Source organism: Lemur catta, chromosome 10 (genome assembly GCF_020740605.2).
Source record: "Lemur catta isolate mLemCat1 chromosome 10, mLemCat1.pri, whole genome shotgun sequence".
NCBI lineage: Eukaryota > Metazoa > Chordata > Mammalia > Primates > Lemuridae > Lemur > Lemur catta.
In genome coordinates, this window is record NC_059137.1 from 45397285 (window position 1) to 45423764 (window position 26480).

General features: G+C 37.4%; 1 protein-coding gene across 28 annotated transcripts in view; it reads left to right on the forward strand.

Moving 5' to 3' along the window:
• ELAVL2 (ELAV like RNA binding protein 2) overlaps window positions 1-26480 on the forward strand; it is a 157270-nt gene that overhangs the window by 78544 nt on the left and 52246 nt on the right. For 11 of the 28 annotated variants that reach the window (XM_045562628.1, XM_045562632.1, XM_045562641.1 and 8 more), the window contains exons 2-3: window positions 5991-6081; window positions 8922-9165. In XM_045562628.1, the coding sequence (XP_045418584.1) occupies window positions 6010-6081; window positions 8922-9165 (316 nt within the window). In that variant the 5' untranslated portion in view covers window positions 5991-6009. Of the gene's footprint in view, window positions 1-5990; window positions 6082-8921; window positions 9166-26480 lie in introns of those variants that run through there. The other 17 variants (XM_045562643.1, XM_045562644.1, XM_045562646.1 and 14 more) reach the window with 5 other exon arrangements.

Consider the following 26480-nt stretch of genomic DNA (forward strand, 5'->3'; position numbering starts at 1 on the left):
CACAATTTATTTTCACAGTAGCCACGTGCTACTCTTTTGCTCAAAACCTTTCTGTGGTTTCCTTTCTTGTTATGATGGCCTTCAAGGCCCTATGTGGTCTGGCCTCATTACCTCTTTGACTCATCTCCACCTACTCTCCCTGTAGCTCCTTGCTGTTCTACACAGCAGACAAGCTTTGCCCTGGCTGGTGGTCTTTCTGCTTAGAATCTCCTCTTCTAGATATCCTTATGGGCAATGTATTTGTTTCCTATTACACCGGAAACAAATTACTTTAAACTTAGTGGCTTAAAACAGCACAAGTTTATTATCGTACAGTTCTGAAGGTCAGAAGTCCAAAGTGGGTCTCAGTGGGCTAAGATGAAGGTGTTGGCAGGGGTGCATTCCTTCTGGAGGCCTTAGGGGACAGTCTGTTTCTACACCTTTTGTAGCTTCCAGAGGCTGCCTACATTCCTTGGCTGGTGGCCCCTTTCAGAGCCAGTAATGTCCTGTCAAGTTCTTCTCATGCTGCGTCACTGACGCTGACTCTCCTGCCTTGGACTCTTGTAATGACATTGGCCAAGCCCACCTTGATAATCCAGGATAATCTCCCTTCTTCGTGGTCATCTGATTGACAACCTTAATTCTGTCTGCAACCTAAATTCCCTGTTGTCATGTAAGGTAACATATTCAGACTTTAGGGAGTAGGATGTGGACATTGGGATTGGGGAGGGCATTATTCCACACAGCAGCCAGCTCACATCTGCTTCAAACCTTGGCTAAAAGCTCACCTTCTCAGTGAGGCCTACTGTTTAATACTAGAAACTATCCATCCCGGATCTCCACATTCTCAACCCCCCCTTACTCTGTTCTGCATTTTCATTTATTCCAAAGTGTACTTATTTCTTGCTAATACACTATTTTCTTATATATGTTCACACTTGGTCTGCTGCACACACCTCCTGTTGCACATCTACACTCCAATATACTTCTTTACTCTGCTGTACCTCATGCACCTAAGACTGTCCTTAGCTCAGGAGAGTTGCGTGCATGTTTGTTGAATGGAAGAATGAACGGAGTGTAAAGCTTAAGCAGATCTTTTTAGCCAGGTCTGTACTTTCCCATTGCCCAACCTGGATGCCTGTAATGGACCTGGAAGTGAAGGGAAGGACTTGGGACCCTAAACTTATTATCTCAACTCTCTAACCTCAAAGCTTTTAATCCTGCCAGCTCTGGAACTACAAAACCTCAGGAAGACTGGCATTGGAGAAACTCCGTACTTTGTCTGTAGAAGCCATAAAGGGCTACGAGACAGAGAAATGTTAGTATTTGTTGCCAGAGAACATTGTCCCTGTGACTCCTGCAGCTGTTGGTGCATTTCTCTGGAAGCTTTTGGACCCTTGTTAGCCCCAAGGCGGAAAATCTGAGTTAGTGGAATCCATAGTGCCAGTGAGACAGCTAACATGGTGTGGAGAGTTGACAGGGATTCTAGGATAGAGGAAATCCTGTGAAACTTAAAGCTATAAACCTTTACTATTTTAAGAACCACAAGGCAAAAGAAAACAAACTAGTGGCTTAGTCCTGTAACTGACACGTTAACCTCTGATTTTAGCACTTGGTTTACTATTCTGTTGCTTAATTCAGTAAAGCCAGAAATGTGTCCTGAAAATACCATTTTAGTGATTTGAACGGGAAAGATAAAGCATTTGCTGTAGGAATGGTGTCTCTTAGGCAGATGACCCCATCCACCGCTTACTCAGCTCTCTTCTGTAAGCTCATATTCCTTATTTTATTGATACTTCAAGGGCTTGAGTTCCCCAAAGGAGGGTCTATTTTTGGCAAAGGTTGTGTTTTTTTGTATTGTTTTAGGTAGGTTTGGCTCTAAACCTTGAGACAAATGTCTTTTGTTCACCTGTAACTCAGCCTTTAGGGAGAGGTTTGATGTGCAAGAGAAGACTTTGCACTAGACTGATTCTGCCCTGGTGCTGTGTCACCCAAGGTACTGAGAAACTTTCTAGCTGCAAATAAGCTAGAGAAAGGTCACTTTATCCAAGCTAGAACTTCCAGCCCGAAATACTTGTCTTCACCTCCAGCCATGATTCTTTTCAGAGACATTACCATTTATGTTTGCCTGAACCTTTCTAGTTAGTATCAGGATTATTTGTGATTCATGACTTCAATCATGATGCATTTCTAAATGTCTTGGTCAAAATCTGTATTTTTTTTCTTTTTCTTTTTTTTTTTGAGACAGAGTCTCGCTTTGTTGCCCAGGCTACAGTGAGTGCCGTGGCGTCAGCCTAGCTCACAGCAACCTCAGACTCCTCGGCTTAAGTGATCCTACTGCCTCAGCCTCCCGAGTAGCTGGGACTACAGGCATGCGCCACTATGCCCGGCTAATTTTTTTTTATATAGATTTTTAGTTGGCCAGATAATTTCTTTCTATTTTTAGTTGAGACGGGGTCTCGCTCTTGCTCAGGCTGGTCTCGAACTCCTGACCTTGAGCGATCCACCCGCCTCGGCCTCCCAGAGTGCTAGGATTACAGGTGTGAGCCACCACGCCCGGCCTGTATTTTTTTTTTTGCATTTACCTTTGCTTTTGCCATTTTCCAGAAGTCAGACCCAAATTTCACGTGCCACATCTCTATAACCCTGCTGGCGAGAGGCTTGGATTTGTCTTGTCTTCCAGGTTTTTGTAGTTGGCAAGTTGGTCTGATAGGTTTTTGAAGTAAAAGCACACAACTAATGTATCACCCAAAAGATAAATGGTTTCCTTTGTTGTGCTGTGTAACAAGAATTTGGATTTCAGTGGGTGAGGGTGGCTGATGGAGTGTCAAAAATTGAAAAATTTGGTTTCATAATTATTTCTGGTTTGAAATACTTGAGGTGGGATAGAAAAACAAGCTACCAAGTTTACACACACTTAGGGAGGTGATTTGCCTTTTCATTCTCCAATTTTTAAAGAAACTGTTTTTGTACTTGTACACATTTTTGAATGCTTAGTCTGTACAGACCCCGGAAATGGAGGAGGGGGATGGGTTTGGAGGGAGCCTTGCAGGAAGATGAACGACATGAGCAAAGCCAGAAGAGTGAGGTTATGCATTGTCTGAAAGACAAGGAGAGTGGTTCAGATTTTTAGGTGCTTGAGTAACTAGGCTGGTAAAACTAGTTTTAGAGGATCTCAAATGTTTATAGTGTTTATACTGAGTAGTTTGCACTTAATTTGATGGGCAGTAGGGAGCTGTTGAGGGTTTAGGAAAATCTTTCTGAGAACAGTGTTACAGTAGGGTGAGGAGGGAGGGACCTTTTGGGGGCTGTAATTTGATGGTCCAGAGGAGGGTGAGGACCCAGATCAAGATGGTAACCTTGGCAATGGAGTGGTTTGTGCAGGCAGGACTAGCCTCACCAGGGCTGGTCAATGGCCCTCTCAGCAGTCCTGCTAGGACTTTAACCCACAGAGTTCTGGTCCCCAAATCAGGTGGTTTCTAGGTTAGGGAAACCTATTTATCCCTTGTGACATTATACTAAGTGAACCCAATGAGAATTCTCATTATATATTTAAGATGTTTTTGGTTAACTGCCTTGTTTGGTGGCTGCTTGGAGGTTTGAAAATAGTGGAGAAGCTGATTAGTTTTCAGAATTTTTTTTACTAGAAAGATTGGAAAATAGAGACTTAGCCTTTTCTGTGACCAGGAAACTGTTGGACCAGTTTCACTTCTCATTCTTACTGTTCTCAGATATAAAAAATAGAACATTGGCTTCCTAAATTCCACTCTCGTAAGAAACTATAGATGTTAAAGTATGTAGAGGGCTGTTTAAATAAAAACAAAATTCAGCCTAAAAAATCTCCATGGCTTTTGGGAAGTAAACTGTGTAAGTGTGAAAACCTAGAGACCATACCCCCTACCCCCAATGAAATCCATGCTCTCACTAAACTTAATACCTCACTATTATCTCTTGGAGACCAGGGAAAGTTTAGAATATTCTAGATTGATCTATGCTAAAGTGCCTTTTCATAAATTATTACATGGAGAATAACAGGAGGGAAAGCAATCCAAATTGGCACAATTGATCTCTAAATTAAGAGGTGAACATATATTGGAACATTATTTTTTTAAGCCTTAAAATTAATGGCTCTATTTTGCTGGAATATGGCCCTTTTTTCCCTTCCAAAGAATTTCAGAGCCAGTGGAATCTATAAATAGTGCACAGCCCGGTTGTCTGTGGTAGATTGAGTATAGCAGAATCGCCTGTCCTTAAGTGAAGGGGAAGTAGCTTTACATTTTTAGTAACTGAATTGTTGGCCAGCATAAAGGTAAGGGCCATGTGAGCAACTTATTTATAACTTCCCATAAAGGTATGTGTCTGCCTCAAGCGGAGAGACTGTCTGGGGTGCTTGAAATGTAAAAGTGCAGAAGAATCATTTTCCATCCACAGCCTTCCTAGCTAGTTGGTGCAATAAAGTGATTGTTCACATCCCTGGGGCTTTCAGAAAGAAGGGTGTCAATAGATTAGCTCATTAGTGTCCGCCTTCTATGGAACAGAAGGGACCGAGGCCATTAAATTAGAGTCTATGGTTTTATGTAGTGGGAAATGTTTAGATATTAACTCTTGAGGGTATTCAGGACATAAATTTAGGCTTGATTTAACCTGTTGGGTGTGGTTGTCCTGTCTTAATTCATGTAGTCTAACCACAGTTGGGTTCGTGTCAAAATCTTTCATGGATATAAAGCACTTCACTTTTTCACAGATTCAGTTCAATTTTAAGTAGATTTTTTTTTTTTTTTTTGAAAAATCAAGAACATAGGGTCAGACTGCATTCTCTGGTTACAGTGGGAGAAGGGAAGAAGAGTAAAAGATTTCCATGACATCCTGTAAAGAATGTGTTAAACCCTTTTGGTAGATGCCAGAAAATGGGATCCATTGTTAGTGTCATCACTAGCAAGCATCAAGAGTAAACCACTTATAGTCAGGTTTAACTCTAAGGATAAAATTTTTTTAGTTTTAAATAATAAAAGTACATAAGCAAAAGGCATTTTCAGCCCTTGTTTTTTATTTATTATTTCTCTACATTCCGGGACTTAGTTTACTGATTATTACGTTGACCATTTAAAGCATCTGAGTATGTGGCTAAAAAGTAAACTTTGCCTTTTGTGCCAATATCGTGTCTCTGTTTAGTATTTGGGCAAGTTGCAATAAGTGGTAAATGGCCCATTAACTATATTGGAGGCCTCATAGCAGCACTAATTTCAAATCGTGCTGGGTTTACAATTTACATATTAAAAAATGTTCACTTGATTTCGTTCAGGGACAAAGCTGACATCCTATACAAGCATTACTCCAAACAATCCTATTTATTGGTCCAATTATTTCAATTGAAAGATGCTGGTTTACTGCCTCTTAGTATATGTTAACAATTCTCAGTGAAACTGTTAGAGACCAGTTTGACTATAGAAGCAAAATAACCTCACAGGGTTTCGATTCACTTTTAATTTTAAGTCCCAGGATTAAGGATCATTTGTAGTATAATGTAACAGTGTGGGCAAATATAGCTTCTCTTAATGCCCTTTTGATATTTTGGGGAAAAGGGTGCTTTTATGCAAAGCAATCACTTATGAATTGCATGAACGATTTTTCTCACTATAAAATTTCATTCACATTTCCTCCCTTCTCCCACATCCTTAAGAGGCAGGACAGCCTGCAGTATTTTGTTTAATTTTATTTTTTTTAATTTTTGAGATGTGGTTTAAGGTAGTTCTTTAGGATAGATGCCAAGTTAACTAGTTAATATTGTATTAAAATCAGACTCTTAATTAAAAATGCTTACATTTGTGCAAGAAAACTACATGTTAAAATGAATTTGGAAAGATTAGATTGGAATTGCCTCAAATTCAATTAAGCCACACTGCATGGACGTGTTGGGAATATCAATACAATCACTGTAAATTTTGTACAAACTGATTTGTTGCATTATCTTGCTCATCTAACATACGGTACTTTTTGTGTCCATATTGCAGACGGCAACTCCAAACTAACATGGCAGTCAGACTGTGTGATGTGGCTTCTCTGCTTAGAAGTGGTTCGTGGGCAGCAGAGCCTTGGACCGGGGTCTGTGGGATTTTTCTTAAATTCTGTAGGCTACTTTTTTTTAGCATGTTGCAGGAGTGCTGAGGCCATACCAAACACTTGAACCTTTCATTTGGCATACTAATTATTCTTACATTTAACCTATTGTGGTATGGCCATCATTAGGACTTAAGGCACATTGGAATTTTAACAATAGTGGTATATGTAGCATCAGAACCATGCTCTTGTATGTAACTTTTTATAATCTAAATTAGGATCTAGTGCAGACTCAAAAGAGTGACAAGCTATTTTTTAAAACAAAAAAAGTTTTGGTATGGTCTGAATACTAAGTTACCGTAATTCTTTACATTCTGTTTACTATGTATTTTTTTGGTTACTAAATTTTGAAGTTATTCATAATTTCTGATGCTCAAAAAAAAAAAAAGTTGAAATTGTAAATCTGGCTGAAAATTATTTGCCCAGTAACTGTTGAAAGAGTTTGCATTCTGTGAACAGTTGTGTTGAGCCTATCAATGGAATATGCATTATTTGTAAAATATAGCACATTAGTATCATTTTATTCTGAGCAGATGGTCCTATAGCTGAGAGATGCTGTAATTTTCAGCTTACACAGCCTACTGCAGCTGTTCACTTGAATGTTGGCTTAGGAGCTCATTCTTGCCACCTGAACATGGAAATAAATGTGCAATTAAGTGAGGAGTGTTTGTTGTCCTTTCTAAATCTTGCTAATTTCAGTCAATGAACACTTTATATTTCAAATGCCATCCCAATGAGCTTTAGTCCAAATCTCACATTTGGGGCTCTCATAGTTTCTACTCTTATACCCTAACTTTTGAATAGTGATTTGTTTTAATTGGCTTTGGCCACTTTCTTCTTATAGCTCATTGTTTTCATAACTGCTGGGCAAAGTTTTAACCCCAGAAGAATTTTGCTGTGGGAAGAGCAGTCCACAGCTAATATTCTACAAACTGGAACAGTTATGCTTTATTAGGAAGCCTGAAACTTTCCTTCTTAGTTTCAAATAGATTTGTTTATTATAAAGCCCATGTCTTCAATTATTTCAGATTTTTTTTTTAATAACAGATTTCCAAAGTTTTATTTTCCTTTACCCCCTTAAGTATTCCCTGAGAATACTTACCCAAGAAAAGTGCTTGCAGCTTGTAGAATAAATACCCATTTCTTTGAAAAGGAAATGAAGTCACAGAGGGGTTACAGGTGGTTGGATAGTTTCAAAGCTATTCTGGATTTTGCCTCCTGTGTTTTTTTTTTAATTTTTTTTTTTTCTAAGTCATGACAGCACTGATTCTTGTCCAGCCTGACCAGTCTCAATCTGGTCAATTGACCAGTCTCAATCTGTCCTCTGCTGCCTTCTTTTATACACGTCTCCTGGCAGTGGAAATTTCTTACTGTATGTTTATCTGCTTGTGTGCCCTTTTATTTTTCTTAGGCAGTATGCTTTTTAAAAGACAGATTTTTCTCTTTCTGTGTAACCCTCTTTCCCTTTACTTTGTTTTTTTTTTTTTTTCTTTGCCTCAAATTCTTTGCCTTTTCTATGTTAAAACTTCCCTAAAACTAGCATCCTGTCAATTCAGAATTGTCAGTTTTGAGTAGTTCTTTGTGGAGCTAAGAGATGTATTGTATGAAATAAAAAGGATAATCCTTTTAGTGATACTTTGATTTTTGGATTCCCCCCCAGTCTTGACTGTCCAAAGTGAGATAGTTATTGGAAAATGCTTTTGGAAAATTTGGGCCTGTGGTTTGTGACTGTTTTGCTCAAAGAGCATCGAATTGGTTTTTAGGAAACTAGATATAAAATTGCTTAGTAAGTGATTTTTTTAGAGTAGCCTGAATAGTTTGAGGCCATTTTCCCCAGGTCTATTATTTATCTGGTATTTGGGGTTTATAGATAGATACCTTATTACTGAATTTTCAACAGGCTTTCGTGCTCAAATGAAATTTCCCTGGGCTGGTCTGTTTGCAAAAGTTGATATATTTACATTGTTGTTTTGGTGGACTGGATAGGTTTTTTTTTCCCTCCTTATAATCAGAGTCAAGGCAAAATACCATATTGAACTAATTGTTTGGGAATTTTATGATGGTGTAGATCAGTTGGCTTGTTGGTGATCTTTAGCTGCCAAGGTTGACAAGAATGGCCTTTTGATTCTACAACGTAGAGAAAGTATTTATAGCTTCATTCCCAAGTTATTCTATAAATCCTTTTCACTCCCTATCATATAACATCTATTTTTTTTCTTACCAATGGTAGAGATACAAGATACTGTCAATCAAAAACATTTTCAATATGTAACCAAAACAGTACATGTTGACAATTTTATATTTTTTAAAGTGCTCTTGCTCCTTGATTTTTAAGTTAATGGATGTGTGTTAGTTTTAGAATATTTGAACCTCTTAGACTAACTGAAAATCTCTTCAGAGTTAGGTCATTTTTTGTGTTTTTTGTTTTTCTTTGGTAGCATGTTAAGCACTTTTATTTCTAGTATGATTTTTAGGCAGGGTACAATTCTGTGCCCTTTGGTGTACTAAGTTTTCTCTTCCGTGGACACTGCAGGTGAGTAAGGGTATGTGAATAGACCCAGGATGTGATTCTAGAAAATGTTTAAGATTTAAATTGTGCTTATGTGCATGTATGGAATATGTATATGAAAGTATAATTATAATCTTAAGTTGAATAGCTTAATAAGAAGTAAAAATTAGTGTAGGTGTTACACTTTTTGTTGAAGCTTTATTGTAATTTTAGCAGAACGACTTGTGTTTAGTGACAAGTGTTTAAATTCTTGGATGGAATCTCTAATAGGTTGTGAAATATGAATTCTGACATTTCTTATTTTCTCTGTTTTTAGCAGGTAATTGCTGCCATGGAAACACAACTGTCTAATGGGCCAACTTGCAATAACACAGCCAATGGTCCAACCACCATAAACAACAACTGCTCGTCACCAGTTGACTCTGGGAACACAGAGGACAGCAAGACCAACTTAATAGTCAACTACCTTCCTCAGAACATGACACAGGAGGAACTAAAGAGTCTTTTTGGGAGCATTGGTGAGATAGAGTCCTGTAAGCTTGTAAGAGACAAAATAACAGGTATGCGGTTTAAAATAAATGACTCACATTTAAAGGATTGTGTTTCAAGATATGAGAAAATAATAAGTTTACTACTTATAAATTGTTCAGTGCTGCAGTTTTACACCTAGATTTTCTATTACTGACTGTGTCAGCAATTTAAAACTTAGTTTTAAGTTTTTCTTTTAAAGCATAAAGTATTTTTTGGGCAGTATATATTTTAACTGGACTTTAATGGAAAATGTTTTAAAAGTGTGTGTACATTTGGGGTGGCAAGTGTCATGTTAACCTTTATTTTTTAGTTTCCTTAGCATACACGATTTAGCAATTCAATAGCAAGAAGTAAGAATATTGTGTTTGGGAGAGGAACAATAATCCTCTAAAAATGTCCTTTCCCTTAAGTTAGTATAGTCCTCCTGCTTATGATATACATGATAAAGTAATTGATACTATTTGCATGGTCAGTGAATAAACATTTGTACTGATATAATTTGAATGTAATGAGATTTTCTGTAATGTTCCTTAACAAGGAAAAGAAACAGTGTAGTGTATGAGTTCCCTCTCTTACCGTAAAGATAAGAATAAAAGGTTTCATAACTTGGCCTTAGTGGTGGTACATTTTGAATAATAGGTAGTTTAAAATCTTCTTAGTATTTCAAAAGATTCGACTGAATTTTTAGAGAAAACCAAAACCTAATTATTAAGGGGCATGTTCTTGGTATAGAAGGGTTAATACTTCCTGTAGGAATTGTATTTAAACACACTGAACATGTATGAAGTTACCTATAGACAGACCCCATGGCTTTTTTATGTTATTATTAAATTTGAGTGGTAGTGTATCAGAATTGCTTTATATGGTTTATAACCCCCAAATATAAAACTGAATGTTTGAAATGAGTAAGGAATACTTATAAAGGCTTGTGGAGAATGAGACCAGGAGTTTGAACTCTTTAACAGTCATGTGACCTTGGACAAGTCAGCTCTTGACTTTAGGTTTTCATTGGTAAAATGAGGTAAAAGGCAGAGAAAAGGGGGTCACACTGGGTTATTTAAGGTCAATTTGACTTTTTCTGAGAGATGGTACTTTTTAGCTATTCTGTTGATCGAGACAGCAGGACTTATCCTAAGCTCTCCAAGTGAGTTCTCAGAGCCAGCACCTACCTAAGCTTGGCCCTACAATCATATTCCCTCAAGCTACAGAGTGAATGAAGCTCACAGAGGGAGCTTAATTCATTGAAATCAAGTTAAAAACTGATTTTTATCTATCCATACCAAATAATTATATTTTAACTAATTATGTTGCAGAGATGTTCACTATGCTATCAGGAAGGTTTTTACGTTCTTGAACACTAATAATTAAATGGATGAGATTTTTCAATTTATTTTCCAAAAGCAGTATGATCAGCATATGTGAAATTTATAAAGAAACAGGTTTTAATAAGTTGGAAAAGGGAGAGAACAAATGGCTCTCTTATGTCTCTGTCCTGATACTGAGTTTTTTATATATATAAATATATATATTTTAAGCAAAACAACATCCTTTACATGTGGATTTTGCAACCCCTTTGACATAAAGGATAAAATGTGATAAATGGCATGCAGGCTATGACATAAATGGTATGTATCTGGTTTGATTGTTTAGTAGCTACCCTACCATTTAAAAAAGAAAAATATACTTGAACAGAGCATAAAAGTCACATATTTTGTTATACCGGGAGTAGTAGATGAAAATTTTAAACAAATCATGTATCCTTTGTGTTAGGCAGTTGCCACAGGAAACATTTCACAGATTTTCAGCTGTCTTCTCTGGTCAATCTTGAATTATATTCTTCTGTAAACCTTTTTCTAGAGCTATTATGTGAAAACATGGGATAAATTTGAGTTCTACATCTTCACATTTTTTGTCTGTCTGGCTTTAGTGTGGTGGACCATGGTAGTAGAACAGCAGCAGCACACGGGTAATTTGAAATACATGGTTAGATACTGAAAAACTGGGTTAGTATTTGTTGTCAGTTTCCTTCGACCTCTGACCCTCGCCCATTGTCTTTTCATTGAGAGAAGGGGGCTAATGGAGAATACCACTATGGTAAAATGTCTATTAAAAATATTTGGTAAGCAAGTGGAGTGCCCCAAAATTCCATGAGTAAGGCATAAGTGTCAAAAAATGTTTTCTTTTTTTTTTTGTCTTTGATTATTTTTTTATTTCAGCACATTATAGGAGTACAATAGTTTAGGTTACATAAATTTCCCTTGTCCCCCAGCCCCCTGAGTCAGAACTTCAAGCGTGTCCATTCCCCAGACAGTGCGCATCACACTTAAGATTACATATTTTTAATTGGCACATAATAATTATACATATTTATGGGGTACAATGAGCTGTTTCAATACATACGTACATTGTGTAATGATCAAGCAGTGTATTTAGCATTTCTGTCATCTCAAACAATTCATCATTTCTTTGTGGCGAGAACAAAGTCCTTTCATCTTGTTATTTTAAAATATACCATACAATGTTGTTAACTATAGGCACCCTTCTGTGACTAGCACTCCAGAACTCATTCCTTTTATCTGTGACCCTGTACCCATTAACCAATCTCCCCTTCCTCCCTCTTCCCTCCCTTCCTCAGCCCCTGATAACCACTATTGTACTCTACTTCTATGAGATCAACTTTTTTATGTTAAATAGTCTGCATGTGATTGATGTCATGGTATTTATCTCTCTGTGCCTGGCTCACTTTACTTAATATCCTCCACGTTCATCCATGTTGCTGCAAATGACAGTATTTCATTCCTTTTTTATGTCTGAAAAATATTTCATTGTGTATATATACCACATTTTCTTTATCCATTCCTCTGTTGGATACTTGGGTTGATTTCATATTTTGGCAGTTGTGAACAGTGCTGCAATAAACATGGGAGTGCAATAATCTTAACAAACTGATTTCATTTCTTTTGGGTATATACCCAGTAGTGGGATTGCTGGATTATATGGTAGTTCTATTTTTAATTTTTTGAGGCACCTCCATACTGTTTCCCATTGTGGCTGTGTTAATTTGCATTCCCATCAATAGTGTATAAGATTGAAAGATGCTTTTTAACTTCTTATGAGATAGTCATAATTATTCCTCAGAATCAGTGTTCCATTGACACACAAGTTTGAGAAATGCTTCACTCCATAGTTCACTGTTTAAGAGCCACACTGCAGATCCTCAGCATATTAAGAGTGATGAAAATTCCAACAGCACAAAAAGCTGTTTGATTTATAGTTCCCTATCCTTATTCGATCGTGGAACTTATTTGAGGAGGATATCTTTCTCACACAACATTTGTACCGAACATGTTGCTGTAAAAGCCTTTGAAATCATTTGGCACCTGATTATTAGACAATTTAATATGAAATTCTTCCCTAACCTGATCACATCAGTAAAATGAGCATGTTTGATAAAGTGAATGTACATGATAATGAAGCATAAGTTTAAAAATTGAGTAGGCAAATCTGAAAACGAGGCACCCCTACTTCTAGTAATCCAGTTTGGATTTGGCCCACTTTCATCTTATTTACAGTATGGGTTAAAATGGCTTTCAGAAGGTTCTGACTCATTTAGCTTTAAGCATAAACTGCCTTAGGATTTTTGTTTCATTCTGAGTTTATTAGTAAATATTTGTATTGAGCAAAATATTCTAGTAAATGGTAGGTATCTAAAACTGGGTTTTGAATGGTTATACTTTGCAAAGTAAGGCACACTTCCCCTAAGAAGTACTGTTGATGTATGTCTAGCAAGGTTTTGAAAGAATTTGAGGAAATTTGGATTCTGCCCTGTGGTGTTCAGCATTAGCCATCTCGTGCAGTTTCTTAGCACAAACTTTAGGGGCAGGACACAGTTCTTTGGCCCCTCTCCGATTACCCAGCTTATTCTACCCACTGTGGAGCAATTGGGTGAGATGTTTGTATTCTGATTTTGTAGGTGCATGAGCATTAATTGGGTTATAAGAAAACTATGGAGCCACTCTTCAGGAGGAAGATTTGGAATCCCTCCTTTTTACTTTTTTTAAAATCATACTTAATGCTGAATTAGGAAACTATCTCAAGTACAAAAATGTCTAGTTAGGAAAGGTGTGTGCCTCTTTCCTTAGTCCTTGAAGGGAGTATATAATTTTTAGTCTGTGTCAGTGTTAGCAAATTAATGTCATTGTTTTGATAGAGTGAGGATTAGGAAAGTACATTAAGAAATGTCTTTAGTAGCAAATACAATAATCTTCTCCCTAGTCTAAATTCTATTTGTTATGTTGTTTGTCAGGCCCTCTGTTTGGGCTCCTGCCCAGCTCTGTGCTTCAGCCTGTTTCTTACCTATAGGCATTCATCATGAGAAGCTCCTTGTGCATGCAGCTTGGCTGAGGTTGGTCTATCCCTTTGAGTTCTTAAATGCACTTCAGAGTCCTTGACACCTGCTGATGTTGCATTCTACAGGAGTGAAATGGATTGTATGATTTAAGGAATGAATAATAGAGCGTTAGAGCCAGAAAAGCCCTAGAAGGTGACCTTAGCCAACCCATATTCTCCTTTCTACCAAATGTCACAGGTGATGAGGCCCAGGTTTGTGAAATGACTAGTCCAAGGCCACACAGCTATGAAGTGATATAGAGCAGGGAGCAGAATCCTGGTTCTCTGATTTCTTTAAGCATGAGACCAGCTGATGAATTTATAATGAGACATATAACTTACAGAGTTGTCCAAGAGGCATTTTCTGCTGAGTGTGTCGCCTCTGGAAGAGGAATGGAAGATTTTTGAAAGTCAGATACTGAAGGATACACAAAATGATTAAGAATATCCATGCACCTCTAGAAATATGGTTGTGAGCTTGGATATTCTAGTGGTTCCCAAATCTGGCTATGCATCCTCACCTAAGGGAGTTTTAAAAAATACAGATTCCCATTGCCTTGAGAATGTGTTGTCAGAGAGCTCCCCAGGTGGTCTTGAAGCCCAAGAAGTTGTGGGAATCACATAGCATTTCTTAAAGCCTAGTCACTAGGATGCCCTTGGGATGATTGCCAGAATGCAGGTTCCTGGGCCCTGTCCAGACCTGCTTAATCAGAATCTCTGTAGGTGGGGCCTGGAATGTTGTGGCTACCTAGGAGTTATCCATGTCTTTTCATGAACATTTTGCAGGGAGATGGACTTCCGTGTTTACTTGAATTCTGGTGCAGGGGTGGATGGGAGAGGTGTTACAACTGCAGTACCTAATTCTTTGGCAAGCTTAAGTTTCAAATGCTGCCCCCTCCTCAGCATTGGCCTCTGATAAGTTAGTTCCTGGGGTTCAGGACTGGAGATGTTGAGTTTAAAAGTCACTAGACTGTGTCTTTACTGAACTCCCAGTCTGTATCTGAGAGTGTGTGCAATTTTTTCAGAACTCCAGGGTAGATTGTTTGTTACTGTTATTTTTCTTTCCTTCTAAAAGAAGAGTTAGAGAAGTATAATTAGCCGAAGACCTCAGGTAATGAGTGTTTCTTGTTTTACCTTGGTGTGATGCTTTACTCTTACTCTATGAATTGTTTGAGTAGGTCCTACGCTGACTCTATCAGCTGCCAACTAGAAGCTTTCAGACAAAAAGGAAAAACAAAACCCAAAACAGACAAACAAGTAAAAACTCCAGGGGGCACAAGGAGATGTTGATTACCTCTGAACAGATATTACCTTGTGTGGTAAGGAAGACTTCTCTCCCCCACCCCTTAGGGCTGGTATAGTTAAATCTTTTTTTTATATGGGAGTTCTTAGCTAGATTTACCTTATGTTTCTCTTGCTTCCTGAGAATTTAAAGCTAGTTTTGATCCTTGTTTATTCTATCAGAATAATGTGATTTTCAAACTTTGTTTAATGGTGTAGGATTCTCCCCTCATAAAACAAATACAATCTTAGCCCCTCAGGATTGAAACAGATAAGTGGTATTTTATTAGTCTAATGCATACCTTAAAATTTAATAGCATTTATTTCCTGTGGTGAAGTCAGTCAATCATTGTGAACACAAGGCTGTTTTGATGACCATTAATTTGAAAATGTAATTCTGTATGTCAGTTACAACCTTATGTCAGCCTGTTAGATGTCCGTAGTGTCAAGAGACCAATAATTCTGATTCTTCCAGACAAGTAGTTGAAGACAGCAGGGTGGTTGGGTGGGTAGGTGGTAACTTAATAAACATCTCACTTTGCAGAGTCTTAATGTTATTTAATTAGAAAGATGGCAGAAAGGCCGTGTATGTTCCCAGGTCTGTAGGAAACAAGATAACTCAACTGCAGAGGGGTAAATGCTTTGTTGGTCTCTACTGTGTGAACTGTGGAATACAATATATTTGAATCTATATTTAAATTTTAGAGGCAAAATTTGTATAAAATGAAATTTGTATCAAGTTTGTGGAACCCCTGATGCATTTTTGAAACTTCTGTAATAGATAAGAGGTAACGGAGAAACTTTATTTGCATCTTTATTAATATATATTTAAAAGTAATTATTTTTCCATTATATCTTTTTCTTTGCCAAAGGTCTTGGCTAGTAAGTCATTTTACTATAGAAGCTTCTTATACAATTTGGGAGAAAGACTTTAAAATTTATTCTTCCATGTTCATTTTTCACTTGAACCTGGGTATTTATATAGAACAATTTTCAGTGTCAGTCTTGATTAGTTTAGATGAAAGATTGAGAACGATGAAACTATAAATTTGTAGAATTGAAGAAATCAAATATAGCATAGTTCTTTACCATTGTCAGACAGGAAAAACTTCCTCTACCCTTTTATGCTTAATGCCTGGGAACCTGCAAGTTAATTGAAGAAAATACATAACTTTTATTAATATTTTACATGCTTGGGAGTTGACAGAAAAGTGAAACTCAAAGAAGTGGTTAGACTTTGGGGCTTATATACCATTTTAACAAAGGAAAGATTTTGGTTTGAGGGATGATAAATTGTGGGGAAGTGGCTAGGAAATATATGTAGGAAACTAATGACAGATAAGGGTTATTTTAGCAAGGTTTGTTTATTCAGGCTCATCTCGGTGTCAGCTCTGTCTCTGGTGATAATAGTCATTCTCCTCTTACTGGTACAGGACAGCAGACACCTTCACGTGGGGAATTGATTCTCTGTTTTTAAGCAGAAAAGAGGAGGTCAGGGAACTCTTGCATGTGTTGTTTCTCATTTGCCTTCAGCCTAAAGTAATACTTGAGCCAAAGTGGAATATTTTGGGGTAGCATATTCTGCACTTCTTCACCATGAAATAAGTTAACTTTCAGTTAACAAATTTAAACAGAAAAGCTGCTGCTTTGGATATCCTGTGGTAATGAAACCTTCCATTAAAGGCTAGTTTTTGGGAAGAGGAAACATCTACTGTGAGGGATACAGAAAAGTTTGAAACAGAACCATTTCTGATTAATTTGTAAATCACCTGGATTTATTTCCCTGATTTCCTGATGTTGATATTTGTTACTCTGTATTTTATTCTTTTAGAAGATACGTGACTTTCAGGAGCTTTGTAAGCAGTTTTCCAACAGCTTTTTTAGAATACAGGGGAAATGAGGTTGAACCTATGGAATAACTGAAGTTCAGGGGTTTTGATTTTGCGCTTTCATGGCCCTTGTCACTGGAACTTCTAGAATAACTGTATTTGTCTTACTAGTAGATAAGGAACATAGTCTTTAATACCTTTCACTTTATTCTTTTGTTAGTTTGATAGGAAATGCAAGCTTTGTTAATGTATTCACATTCATTGAAAATAAAAATACAGTTGAAAAGATTTGCTTCCTTATAGTTTAGCAAGGTATGAGTGTGCAGGTGTGCTATTTGCTATTCAAGACCTTTTCTTTCTTTTCTTTCTTTCTTTCTTTCTTTCTTTCTTTCTTTCTTTCTTTCTTTCTTTCTTTCTTTCTTTCTTTCTTTCTTTCTTTCTTTTTCTTCTTTCCTCTCTTTCTCTCTTTCTCTCTTTCCTCTCTTTCTCTCTTTCTCTCTTTCTCTCTCTCTCTTTCTTTCTCTCTCTCTCTCCACCCCCCTTCTTTCTTTCTTTGTTTCTTGTTTGGTAGTCCTTGTTTACTTTGCACCAGGAGATTAGTATACAGTAGAAACCATTCTTAGTTTATTATTAAGTGGCTGTCATAGTAATGATGGAAGATGTAGATGAGAAAGAAGATGGTAAACTACAATGAGAGAAGATAAAGAATAATTAAATTCTAATACAGGACCTCTTGGTTCTTCCTTTTATAATCTATAGAATGTTAAAATCCTATTTCTTCTCAGGTATGAAAATGACTTATTTTTCCCTACCCCCATTTTCATGATATAGTACAAAATCAACCTATTTTTGACAGTTTTATTCTACAGGGTGTCCCAAAAGTCTCCATACAAAGGAAAATTTTGTAATGAATATTTGTAAAAAAAGGTACATTTTGCTACAATTCCCATTTTCCCTATGAATGGCGACTTTTGGGACACCCTGTATTTCACTACCTTATCTATTACATTAATTTAGCATCAGCCTGTTTGTTTGTTTTTTTTTTTCTAATTTTCTGTCTAAATTCTGAACAGAGCAAAGCATTTTTATTTTGTACGTATTGGAACATTTCCTTTTAAATATTCCTGGACAGAATAGTTGATGGTTGAAGCTGAAGCTGTGCTTCAGAATTTGTCAACAACTTCTGAGCTTGTTCTAAGTTAATTGACTTTCAGCTGAGTACACTGCTGCTACGGAAGTTTGAGAGCTGTAGAAACCCTCAGAGCATGGCTTTCCAACTAAAAAGGTCAACTTTAACAGATATTTTCTGGCATTTTACTTGTGAGTGTCATTTGATTTGTCAGGTCTATGCAGTGGCTTAATTAGCATGTTTTACTCCTTCAGTTATTTGTTTTTGCTCTTTAAAGTTTTGGAATGTCAGTATTTTGACACCAGTGGATGCCCCTCTTTATTGATGGCAAATGTAATCAAGTATTTTTGAAGGGCTTTAAGCCGCAGAGCAGCATTGACAGCTCTTCTAACTATTGTGAAAAACAGGTCCTTAGTTAAAACTATTTTGGGGGGATCTAACTACTCAGTAATCTCTTACACCATATGTCGTGTTTAGCTAACAGAGAGGTGGTCATTCTCTATTGTTCTAAATTAGACAAAGATTCCCATGTCATACCTTGTACCTTCTTCAAGGGAAAAAGCAAGATGGCAGTCTCTAAGCTGTGTTTATAAGAGTTCCTTGTGTATGAAATGGATTCCAATGCGGTGGTAATAGGATTTACTAACCCTCCCTGTATGCACTCCAGTTTTTATTTACTTCGTGTGGGATCAAGTTCTTGGGATTAACATTGAAACAAAATGCCTATTGCTTCCTCCTCCCCTGCTAGGGGGTGGCCTAATGAAAACTAGTTTTAGAGGTTTGAGCCTAGAAAGAATGTTGTTATGTTTGGGTTCAAATCCCAGCCTAGCCACTTAACTTGTGTTGTGGCCTTACGTGAGCTATTTGACTCTGGTCTTTAGTTTTCGGTAAAGTACCTAGCATGCAGAGGCACTCCGTCTGTCTTTTCTATCCTCTGCTTACCAGTTAATATTATTCAGTTGCATAACAGTTGCATATTTTTTTTTTTGGGTAAACCGGTTTTTGACAAATATCTTCAAGTAGATGTGTTGCCTAGAATTTTTTGACAAATATCTTCAAGTAGATGTGTTGCCTTGAATTCTTACGGTTTCTCATGATGTGGGAAGAATACAAAGCTAGTTTTCTATCATTTGCTTTCTAGGTGGTTTGACCAAGATAATTGGTTTTCGAGGGGTGGAACAAAGTAGGAACAGGAAGGAATTGGGAGCATGGAAAGATGATTAATGATATTACACCAGCCTTTATGAACTAGAGCACTGGAGTATGGAGTTATTGCTCTATGTGGTATTGTGTGAATGTTATTCAGAATGAATTAACTTGACTTAAAATATGAAGGTACTCTCAGCTGAGCTTCCCCAGTGGACTATTATTGGCCTGGAAGGTCAGCAAGTTGTTAAATTGAGCCATGAAGTATTGGTTAGATAAAAACTAACTGTGGTTTATTTTTTACTTTTATTGACATCTCCTTCCTTAAGATGAATATCCCTTTAATATAAATTACAAATACTATTACTAAATATTCTCACTTCATCAAATAAGATGTTCAAGTAGAGAAATACAGAGACCTGTGTTTTTGGCTGTTAAGAAGCCTAGTATTCCTGCAGTGTTAGCAGATCAGAGGACTTAGAAAAATTGCTATCCTTTTGTTTTCTTCTCTGTTGAAATATTCATTGAAAACATTTAAAGCATCGCTTCATTCAGTCATCACAGATTTTACAGATTTCAGTTTGTATGTGTGGGGAGGGCGATTTCCATGAGGGCACGGTTAACTTAGCAGATGCAATTTTACATCTTGTTTTCCCTTTTTTGTTAAATCCTTATGCATATTGTGAATTAGAATTTATTTTTAGCTCTTAATGAGTTCTTTTCTCATCATTGTACTTTTTGTTGGAACTCTGTTTTGTACATAATGCTTTGATTTTGAAGGGAGAGTGTATATGGCTTGCAAGTCCTGTATCCACCTCCCCCCCTGCTTCCAGCTCTGTTAAAATGTGCATTTCTTGGTGAAGGATGATAGACTTGGTTATTTATTACCTTGTAGAGTAGATGCGGTGATGCCCTTGACTCTTCACAACCTGTTTGACCTTTGGACTTGCTGCTGAGACAGTGAAATCTTCCTTTTAGAGTAAGGTTTAAGGAAGGCATAGCTGCGTGTAATCAGGCAAACCAGGATCACTGCCTATTTTCAAGGTCATTGGAGCCTGAGGGAACAGCTTTATTTCCTCACATTTTGATGCTTTAAATCCAGTCTTAAGGAGTCACTGGTCATTAACACAGTGGCCTCGAAGGTACTGTTTTCTGTATCCTTTTTCCTTATCCTGGCACTAGTCCATGAGAGCTTTTTTCAGACCACTGAAATGGATTGTGGTTTGCTCTTAGTCTACTTTCAAATACCTCTAAATAGGTTATGATGTATCAAATCAATAGACATCTCTTCATATATAAAATAAAGGAGCTCTCCTAAATGATTTCTCAAGTCTTTTCTCTAAAATTCTGTGCTTTTTTCTTTTTTGAACCTGAGTACTAGGTTAGCTGTTAAACACAGTGCCGAGTGATTTTGCCATGTATAGTGCAGACAGCGTATTACCTTCTCAAGCAGAATGATTTTGAGATCTAATATCTTTAAGTCTTAAGATACTAAATGAGGTTTGATTTTAGATTCCTATATCCTTAGTATTTCTGGGCTTTTTTTCCCAGAGGTATGCCCCTTTATTCATGTTACAGTAGGCTTAAAATATAGGATTGGTGATAGTGATTTGTTGTGTTTTATATCAATACATTTCTTTTTATAAGTGCCGAAAAATCAGGAACCTTTGCAAGAAGGCATGATAAAATTCGGTTATATCTGCAGTTCTAGAGTAGTCAAAAGTGGACCTGATGTGTTATTTAAAGGCAGAATGTGGAATTTTCTGGGGTTAGTTAGCTTCCTTACTCTATTTGAGATTTCAGTTTTCTGAATGTTTGTGGTAAACAATATATTTGGACATAATCATCAGTGTGTCTAATACTCTTTTCTGGCTTACAGAGCTGGAAAACAGATTTTTAAAGAGTTCTTCCTCTCCTTTTTTTTTTTTTTCTTTTTTTTGAGGGGTGTGATATTTTAAATGGACTTGTTAGTTTAGTGTATACAGCCATGAACTAATTTTGGGTAGTTGATAGCAGGCACCAAAGAAGGAATGAGGCTTGGATACTCTGCAGGTTATAATGTAAGCAGATCTCGGACCAGATCTTGCCACACATATAGACATCAAGCTAGGAGGCCTAAAGTGACTGACAAAACTGTTCTGAAAGCATGGTAAAGTCCCAATTCTTTTTTAGGTGATTGGAATACACTTTACATGAACTGTTCATTTGAGGTTGACAACATACCAAAGATGGGATTCTGTACCCTTGCTTTGCATCATGCAAAAAGGAATCCCTTTAAACAAAGACTGGACCATTTAATATTTGGAGGTTCTATCCATCTGGAGGTTCTAAGCACCTTGGATTAAGCCACCTTGGATTCTTGTGTCCTAGTTGTCCAAGGGTGGGTGGTGTCACTAAACTAATTTAGCTCATCTACATATCTTGAATATCATCTTTAATTTTACCAATGAGACTCCATTTCCTACACTCATTATACTAATTGCAAATAAATAGCTTATAGACCCAAAACCTATTTTGGTATTCCTTACACAAATTAGGAGAGAATTGGTTGTTGATTAGATGTGAATAGTAGGTAGGCTTTACTAGCCAGTTTTGGATTTTGGCTCTTACTTGTATAATATTGTGCCAGTTAACCAGTCCTGGACTGTGCATTGATGATAGCATGTTAGATAACTATGCCTGGAATTTAAGCTTACACTGCTGGTGCACACGTAACATCACACTGATTCATACCAAATTTTAAAAATATTTTATTATGGAAAAATATAAAACTTACAGTTTTAACCGTTTTAAGTGTACCATTCAGTGACATTAAGCACATTCACAATGTTGTGCAACCATCACCATTATTTATTTCCAGAACCTTTTTGTCATCTCAAATAGAAACTTTGCACCCATTAAAGTTTAATGGGTGTAAAGTTCCTGCCCCCAGCCTTTGGTAACCATTATACCTGGTTTCTGAATTTGCCTATTCTGTATTGCCTATTCTATATTCTGATATAACAAAGTATTTAAAAAATTAATTATTTCAGGAGATACTAGTTTTTTTCCCCCTTGGGCTGTAGAATCTTCCATATATTTTATTTTCCTTCATCTCCATATGGCTTTAGGGACCAACTCCTGCCCCTGAAATAAATAGCTGCTTTATCTCCAAACTTAGTTCTTACCACTTTCCCTGTAAAAGGAATACCCAATTAAAATACTGAATTTGTGCGATACTTTATCAGATTGCTGACTACTTGTAGGGACTCCATCTTGCCCCTTTGCAGTTATTCAGCCTGGATCAGGCTTGTTTTATTTTCAAAGTTGGGTCCTGTCTCTGTCACTCAGCAGCTAATGGAAGGCCCCCTGGAGGAAGAGGCAGTGGTGTGTGCAGTAGATTCAGGAAGAAAAACCCACGTACTTTTGTTCTGCAGTGGTGTCTTCTGCCTTCACACTTTCTACTTCCTCTTCTCCCAGAGTGTCAGAGCATCCAGGGATGAACATCTGTGTCTTGGGACACAGGTCACAGTGAGCACCATCCGCGGACTTCCTTCTCTCTACCTCATGTCACCCCTTCCTGTGCTGAGCACCTGATGAAAATCTTGACAGAAAGCCATTTCTCAGGAGAAAGAGTCAAAGAGGGAAAAGCAGAAATTCCCTTCTGCAGTTTTAGTTCTTCTATTGTTTGTCCCCTTTCCCTAGCACTCCTTCCAACCACCCCTCAAAGAAAACCCCTACCAAAATAGTAATCAACCAACCAACCAATCAAACGAACCCACAAAGCAGAGCCATTTCTATTGTTTTGTTTGTTTTTAGACCCCTGGAACAAATATTGTAGTTAAAGAAAACTTAAGAATCTTCCTGAAGGAACTTTGGGAGACAGATGCTGATGTATGTTCGATTTAGAGGCAGGTGGTCTGTGGCCTACTTCTGCCTTTGCATTATTTCAGATTCTTTTACTGAGTAGAGCAGTCTTCCTTTTAAATTTTAGGTCTTATGTCTTGGCTTCCTGCCTTCTCTGTTAGCATCAGCCAAATGCCTGCTGGCTGCAGGAACATCATTCCACACTTAGTGACTGTATTTATTTTCAAATGTTGGCTATTGACAACTGAAAAGCGATTCCATGTGTTGAGTCTTCACAGAAAGCCTCCCCCTGGGCTGTACGAGTTTAAAATAATGAAAAAGCGTAATACTATTCATGGTTAAGGTCTTTATTCAAGCTTCATGTAGACTTTTCTTTTTCTCACTGCCTACTTTGCCCCTATATTTGTGAAGGAGCTTCCAAAAGCCTCTTTATGGGATGAGGAAGGTCTTTTACCTCTGGAGCCATAAGGTCTGGTGTGGTATTAGTAGTGAAGACCCAAGCTTACCCAGTTGTTTGGCAGCCTTTGTCTAAGATTTTTGGTTGTGGTGGAGAATATCAGCCAGTGTTGGGTTCTTGATTTCAAGTGGTGATGATGTTGGAGAGAGCCTGAGTCAGGAAATATAGTAGTTCCCCCATATCTGAGGTTTCACTTTCATGGTAGATCATGGTCAATCATGGTCCGAAAATATCCAGTGGAAAATTCTGGAAATAATTCATACGTTTTAAATTGTGCACCCTTCTGAGTAATGTGATGAAATGCTTGCCTTCCCATCCAGGGTGAGAATCATCCCTTTGTCCAGCATATCCATGCTGTAGATGCTGTTAGTCGCTTAGTAGCCATCTTGGTTAACAGACTGAAAAATAGTATACATAGGGTTTGGTACCATCCGCAGTTTCAGACATCATCTTGGGGTCTTGGAACATAATCCTCAAGGATAAGGGGGGAATACTGTACTCTGCTAACATAACTTCTTGTGGCGGCACCTCATGGCTAGGGTGAGGGGGTGGTGGAGGGAATTGGTCAGAGTGTGGAAGGGGATGCAGAATATAATAAACTGGTGCTTGTTTTGCTTTTTGAGCTAGGATATAGAAGCAGTATGGTCTGGTCCTCTAATGATTTGTTGATTACTCCATTTGGTGGTTAATATTTGCTGTAATCATTTACTTGAACAGAAATGAGAGGCTTTTTCCCCCCTGTTTATATGGAAAGATTTCTACAGACCTTGATGATACAAGAGAAAATTGTCTCACTTTTTGCTTTCATTAGGACCCTTCCATATTGGGGAATTCCTTTTCCTAGTATATAGCTGGTGGGAGGCTAATTCCAGAAGCCAATGGGGCAGGTACTCCCTGTCTCTGCCTTAGTATAGGCAATATGCCAGCAAGGGACCCATGTAAAGTCAATTAGGCATTTTCTTCCAGGACCTATGCTCTTAAGGAAGTGATGGGAAGCTGAGATGGTGATGGTGACTCACCTGTACGTTCTGAGGTGGTAGTTTACTTCCTTCTGCTGAACTCCCTGGATCCTGGTTCCCAGCAGCTGCTCTTCATTCTGATAAATTCTCTGTGCCTCTTCCAATAAATTCCTTTCTGCTAGTTACCTAGAGTCAATTTGTAATGCTTAGAATTTAGAACTCCAGTGAAACAATTTTTATGTAACTTGTATTTCTCTATCAGTGTTTACTTTTCAACACACCCAAAAGTAAGCTCATTAATTTTTGTTGATCTCACTTTGACCTATGAGAGGATAACTTCTGTAATTGCTTACAAACCCCTGTTTTGAACCTGCCATGGCCATTGGTAAAGGAGTTTGTGTTTGTTTTGAGAGGCATGTGTATATCTGTATTTTATAAATAAAATCACTTGTCAATATCTTTCAAACAGTTGGCCCATATTTGCTTCACATTCTTAGTGCCGGGGGGAACCAAAATTTTGATATAATTATGCAAAGATAGGAATAGGTGCAATGAAGGTATTGATTATTACCTCTGAGGTCACCTCTTGTGACTTCCCCCTCTTTTGGTTATGTTTCCTGGTCACTGCTTTGCTAGTAGAGTGTGAATAAGAGTAGCCTAAAGAATGGCTGAGAATGACCAGCAGCGATAGTGTTCTCTGTGATCACGCAGCAGGTCTTTTTGGGTGTTTCATCTCTAGCTTTTAATCTTCAGAGGGCAGTCATGTTTCGTGACTTCCATTCCTTTTAGTAGCTGATGAGAGCCATGTATTTTGTGGAAAAACACTTGCCTGTGAATGACCTTTATTTAGTCCTTCTGCCTATTTAGTGGTCATTTAATTAAAACCCTTTGATATCCAGCCGTGTGGGGACATATGTATGCTTAGAGGCATTGAATTTGTCCCATGGGGTCAGTGCCGTACATCATCATTATCAATTTTTTGGGCAATCTTCAGTTCTCTTTAAAGAGATTAAAATCTAGTTTTATCTTTATTTACAGGGTGTTTATTCCTAACAAGTTCACTGATGTAGAATCATAAGTGTAATTGTTTAAAAAAAAAATCCAGTCAGTTTTGTTTTACTCCGCAACCTGTTAAGATATTTGTATAAGCTTAAAGGATTAGAATGGGATATCTGTTCAGGTAGCTTTAAGTGAAAACATGGTGGTAGGTGGGGCAGGGAGGTAACCTGGTTAGGATATCACCAGGTTTTGGGAGATGATACGGAAAATTTTTGCATGAGATGTTAATTAGGCTATCGATAGTACATTCGGAAAACAAACTTCCTTTGGAGATTGTAAAAATCTGCTGTAACTCCTGGTCATTTGATTTGTATATTTCTTTAGAAATTTTGCTTCAGTTAAAAAAATATATCCTAAATGAAAGTGACAGAAAATGCAAATGAGGGAACAAGTTAGTTTTGGAGGGAGTAACGGGATCAAGGGTTTTTGGCCAGCAATCAAGACTGGGAAGTGATTAGGTCTTAGTGATAAGATTTAAAATTTGACTAAGGACAATCATTTGATAAAGTTTGGTAACTGAGATAGTTATGCTGTGATTAACCTTTAGGTTTTTGTTCCTGGAAATTCAGCCCAAAGTCTCAAGAATTGCTAAGAAAGAGAAGAAATTCTGGCTTAATTTCCATGTTGTGAAAGTGGAGGGAGTAACATTAAGATGGATAAGTAGCACAGAACATTTAATTGAATCTTTTAAATATGTTTAACATAATCTTTCATATTCTGGAGGCTTAAGAAAAATATGTCCCTCTCCCTTTCCTTTAAAACAATACTGCTTAGAAGCAATCACTTTATGTGAGTCTTAACTAATCTCAAGTATCTGAAGTTTCTACAAATACACAAGTCACAACTATGGATATGAGATAGCTTTTTAAACACTGAAAGTTCTATGTCCTTTAGCGTTAGTATTAGATGTAATTTTTTTTGGTAGGGGGAGGTTAAAGAACCCAAAAATAGTATAGTAGGCTTTTGAGTTAAGATTCATTTCAATGCATATGTGTTTTCTTGCTGGAAAATATTCCGGCTTGAGGAAAATAAGTGTAGTATTCTAAGTATAAATAGAATACCTTACTCATGTGGGTGTCAATCAGGGGAACTAGAACAAGCACTCAAAGGTTGTATTGTGTTTGGGGTTAGGGACAATGATTGTCCTTAGTCAAATAGGCTTGACTAGTAAGTGATCTGGCAGCATACGTAAGATATTTCAAGTTTTTCCTCAAAGGAAACTAGTTTATAATATATAACTCTTTGGTCC